We start from the raw sequence: 5,076 nt of genomic DNA on the forward strand, positions 1-5,076 counted from the left end.
TTCTCTCCTCACTTCTGCTCTCTCTCTCTCCACCTGGATATATGCGTCTGGCCGATCAAGGGCCGACTCGATCAGCCGATGACATTCACCCTCCTATTTATTTGGTTATAAACCTGTTACAATAAATGATCATTCGAACAGCGTCACGAGCACATTTAAGGCGCAAACCACTTTTTGATGAATGACTTTCTGGACCGGAGAGGATGCGCGGGTCATTTTGAGCAGACAGTCGTTGCCCGCACTGACATTCCTCCCTTTTCCTTCGTCCAGCTCATAAAGACGTTATATTATTTAGAGGCAGTAGCTGAACTGAATGCGGATTAGGTCCGGCAATTTAGTTATCGGTGCACCAACCCTGGGACTTTTGAATTATTATTATTTTTTTTTTCTGCACGACTTTATGATGGAGAGGATAAGAAAAGAAATGATTCTGATGGAAAGGGGACTACACAGCCCAGTGGCAGTCAAGAGGCTCTCCAACCTCTCTGACTCGGCCGGGAACGCGGTGCTGGAGGCCCTGGAAAATTCTCAACATGCAGGTCGCCTCAGCCCGAGAATAACTTCCGCCTCGCTCCACGGTAGTCTCGGGGATATTCCCACTAAAGGCAAGTTCGAAATCGATAGCTTATTCGGAAACCACCACAGCAGCGACAATACGTCCTCCACCGAAGTATCATCCTCTGAAAGCAGGAAGAAAATTCATTTTTATCCTGAAGTTTCACCAGACTCCGATATGAACAGCGATGTGGAGGTGGGATGCCCGTCTCATCGCTCACCGGGCAGTGTCAGCCAACAGAAGGAAAACAATAGCAAAGGTACTCATACTTAAAAAAGAGTAGTTGATCAAGTCACTTTATACATTTGTTAAAATGCTATATTTGAATATTATAATGTTTTGTTTCCGGAACTTCATTGATAACTCTAATTTGTGTTGTATTTTCTAGCAGCAATTTTTTGTGATGTCTGTTAAAATAGGCTACCTTTTTTTTTTTTTTTTTTTTACTGATAAGATACTGAAAAAATGTTGCCTGTGGATGTCGTTAACAAAAATACATATTTGTGTACAGTATAAATACCGTCTTAAAATGAAAATAAATTAAATGAAGACTGAAAAAAATATTTGTATTTGTGGATATTTAGTCTTTTCTTGACAAATGTCGATTCTTTGAAGGATTAGTTTGGCTTCCAAAATTACTTCGCATTTTATCTATTTTTTTCGGACACGTAGGCTGTAGAAAATGACGATTTGTAAATGCATCACAGATCACATTTGCAATGCTTTAAAATTTCATCTAAAAATATTTAATTCATTTGTTTTCTATTTATTTCAATATCCGGTTTAGGTTTTTCGGACAGTAATTCAGGCGCCTCCAATACAAGTTCATCGTCTGTCTCCAACCTAAACGGCAATTCCATCGGTAACTCCAGCAATTCGGACCAGGTGAGGAGGTATCGGACTGCTTTTACACGAGAACAAATTGGAAGATTGGAAAAAGAATTTTATAGGGAAAACTATGTCTCAAGACCCAGGAGATGTGAACTGGCCGCAGCATTAAACCTTCCCGAAACAACAATAAAGGTAAGAGTTAAGCTCTTCTCAGAACAGACTAAAAAGGTACCTTGTATGTTTGTTTAAAATTATTAGCTAATGTCGATCACACTTTCACAGCCTACAACAACAGAGGTTTACGAGTAAACAGACACATAAAGGCACAAACAGAGACATGAAATTCGAAAAATAAGTCTGTTTTCTTTCTAAAAGATTAATAAATTTTCTTAAGAGAAAATGCTGCATATATAAGAATAGATTTGCCTATACAGAAACTTCCAAGAGGGTTTTATTTGTAAAAATTGAATTGTTCAATTACACAAATTTTCCTCTGATGAAATTGTCAATTGATATTTTACATGAGTGGTTCATGAAGTTATTTTGTCAGTTATATGGACAGGAAAACTTTAGTTCAGTTGGTTTTGTTTTTGCTTCTCACCACTGCTCACCTGTTCTCAAATTGTTACCTGTATCTTTTTTTTTTTTTTTTTTTTTTTGTCTGTAGGTGTGGTTTCAGAACCGACGAATGAAGGACAAGCGGCAGCGGCTGGCCATGTCCTGGCCACATCCCGCCGATCCCAGCTTCTACACCTATATGATGACGCACGCAGCCGCCACCGGAAGTCTGCCTTATCCTTTCCATTCCCACATGCCACTACACTATTACCCCCATGTCGGTGTCACGGCAGCAGCTGCTGCGGCAGCCGCCTCAGGAGCCGCTTCTTCACCTTTTGCTACCTCTATACGTCCCCTTGATACTTTCCGTGCGCTCTCTCATCCCTATTCGCGCCCAGAGCTGTTGTGTAGCTTCCGACATCCAGGACTATACCAGTCACCCGCTGGCCTAAGCAGCTCGGCAGCGGCAGCTGCGGCGGCGGCAGCGGCTGCGGCAGTCAGTGCACCCTCAGCCGCGGGGCCATGCTCATGTCTCAGCTGCCACAGCAGTCAGGCGGCCAGTGCACTGGGCTCCAGGAGCGCCAGCTCTGATTTCACCTGCACGGCGAGCGGGCAGAGGTCTGAGAGCGGATTTTTGCCCTACTCGGCAGCAGTTCTCAGCAAAACTGCGGTGCCCTCACCAGACCAGAGAGAAGAAAGCGCGCTCAATAGATAGCTTAGCAATAAATTAAATGTTTTATTTATTTAAAGCACATGTCATTTGATTTTGTTAATTTAGGGACAATATTTCCATTGCAGAAAGGCCTCGATTGCGCCCACAATTAGAAAAATGATAAGAAACAGGGTTAAGTATTAATACTAGAGGTCTTTTAACGTGTTTCAACACAACACACAAACAATATATTGGTATGAGCAAATGGGTTATGTACATCAAAATGTAATTATTTATTTTAATCGTCTCATTTTTAAATATAAGTATCTGTTATGTTTATTATTATTCACTATGTGCAAATATAATTTTCGATGAGATTAGATCACATCGTGCAGTATGTATACACTGGATGTGCCACTTTAAAATCAGTTAAAGGACCTAGCGCAAAATATGATGCTGTTCTAAAAGTGTTGCTGCTCGAGGGACTCTCCCTGATCCAGGAGTGTGGCGCATACAATCTGCACTGCTTCTACGATGCCATTTCTGCTGTTAACGTGAAGATCATGACGAAAATTGCCAATCATGTACCTTGATGGACCTCCTTTGAAAGTGGAAATGTAAGAAAGTTCCTCGTTCTGAGACTCGCTGTAAAACCATAACAACCCGCTGTGGGAAGTCATTAGACAAGATATATAAAAGACCTTGAGCATTTCGCATTGTTCTTGGTGTGTAGATTGTACAGTTTAAACGTGGTATTCGTTACCTGCAGAGGAAATTAAAAAGAAAAAAAAATCCCCTTTCCATTGAGTCTTATTTCCAATCTTCTTATTGGAGCGTTGGCCGGCCGGGGTAGACTTTTTTACTCAGACATGTTCCGCTGATGCGAGCAGTCTCATTAAATCCAAACCGATATTTGCATTATACTCCCAGTAGAGACTCTTCACTCACAATATAATGGGGATTATCCACACAACCCCAAACTTCAGATAAATTGCTCATGCATTTCTGTCTTCATACATATTTTTTGTTTACTGTGCGGAATTCTGCCACACATAAACCCGCATTTAAACATAGCAAAATAGCACTTGTACAGTACAAATGGTGGCTAAGATATTTTGTCATAACACGCATAGTCTCGTTTAAATGGTCTTAAACAAAATATTAACGACACAGATACCCTTTTTATATATTGTTTTATAATTTATGTGACTGGCGGAATGTTTATTTAATTTTAGGATTACACAATTGTTTTAGATACTCACACAAACACTCGTTTCACAATCATTAGTTCACCAGACCACAGATCAAATTGGAATTAAAGGAATATTCAAACCATGTTACAAACCCAAATGATCAGACTCACTGTATATAAAGCATATTACATTGCTGTTAACTTTTCAGATGATTTTTTATGTTTCTAAGTGGGTGCGCGGGGCTGGTTGCCGTCTGTTCAGTAAATGAGAGTAAGGAGATCCCAGTGTTTTGAACCTCTCCCAAGGGTTGCCGTGATACATGACTCTGTACACTGCGTCTCTGTATTTTTACATATTACCGACTGTATGAATTTTCATATTTTCACTTGAGAAAAAAATGTGCAATATAAAAATGTATATTATGTTATTTATTGATGGTGTTTGTTCTTGGAAAATAAATATTTAAAACGCAACATTTTAAAATCGTTATCATTGTGCACGTTGCATAATATTAAACGAACGCATTAGGCCTATAAATGGCGAGCAATTGCCAGATAAATTGTACATCTAACGTTTGTACAAAAATATGGTCTAACGATTCATTCATAATTTTTTACGACTTTACCATTTTGTGTTTTTTTTTTCATTTAATTTAATTTCTGTTAATTGCCACGCAGTTCAATTCTAAAAAATCTTAAGCACATATTTTATTGCAATATCTGAAAATGTGATTTTAAATCAACCGAGGCCTTTTTCATCTTCCTTTTAAAATCAATAGACCTTTTTTCAATAAAATAAATAAATACAAAATAAATAAAACATCCAATGGTGTTCCTGCACTCGCAACACGTTTTTCTTCTTCTTCTTGGTGAGAAAGGGAGTCTGGCATTAATTAAAACGACACTAAAACTATAGGGAATAAGGAGTCTGCTATCACGGGTCATTCCGGCCTTATAATTTACCATTATTTTTACATTACCTCTAAATGATACAAGCTGATAGGCCTACTGCCGTTAATTGCAGCCTGGTTAAATATATACAGGAACACTCCCGCGGGACTTTGAGATAAGTTGCTTTCTTTTTTGAACGTCCCCATTAAATAAATGGGATTAGAGTCGCGCAGCACGTGTGTGATGTATCGCCATGTTTCGTTATGCTCTTTACCAAGGCGAGGGTTACAACCCATGCAACAAAGGCACTGAGATAGATGGAGAGGCAAACCGTAGAAGACAGAGGGCAGAAAAACACTGGCCACAATTACGCCATCAGTTTTGTATCCAATGTGA

General features: G+C 39.4%; 1 protein-coding gene across 1 annotated transcript; it reads left to right on the forward strand.

Moving 5' to 3' along the window:
• Positions 1–400: 400 nt before the first annotated feature.
• Positions 401–2,660, forward strand: evx2 (even-skipped homeobox 2). Its single transcript, XM_052142349.1, has 3 exons — positions 401–815; positions 1,344–1,579; positions 2,055–2,660. The coding sequence occupies exons 1-3, from the start codon at positions 401–403 to the stop codon at positions 2,658–2,660; spliced, it is 1,257 nt and encodes a 418-aa protein (XP_051998309.1).
• Positions 2,661–5,076: the final 2,416 nt, after the last annotated feature.

Source organism: Xyrauchen texanus, chromosome 14 (genome assembly GCF_025860055.1).
Source record: "Xyrauchen texanus isolate HMW12.3.18 chromosome 14, RBS_HiC_50CHRs, whole genome shotgun sequence".
Lineage (NCBI taxonomy): Eukaryota > Metazoa > Chordata > Actinopteri > Cypriniformes > Catostomidae > Xyrauchen > Xyrauchen texanus.

What these genes read in the sequence shown, in the direction of transcription:
- evx2 (XM_052142349.1), top strand. Translation starts at nt 401, where the DNA reads ATGATGGAGAGGATAAGAAAAGAAATGATTCTGATGGAAAGGGGACTA. An exon ending in GAAGGAAAACAATAGCAAAG is followed by an intron (nt 816 to 1,343) that starts GTACTCATACTT and finishes TATCCGGTTTAG; the next exon opens with GTTTTTCGGACAGTAATTCA. An exon ending in TTCCCGAAACAACAATAAAG is followed by an intron (nt 1,580 to 2,054) that starts GTAAGAGTTAAG and finishes TTTTGTCTGTAG; the next exon opens with GTGTGGTTTCAGAACCGACG.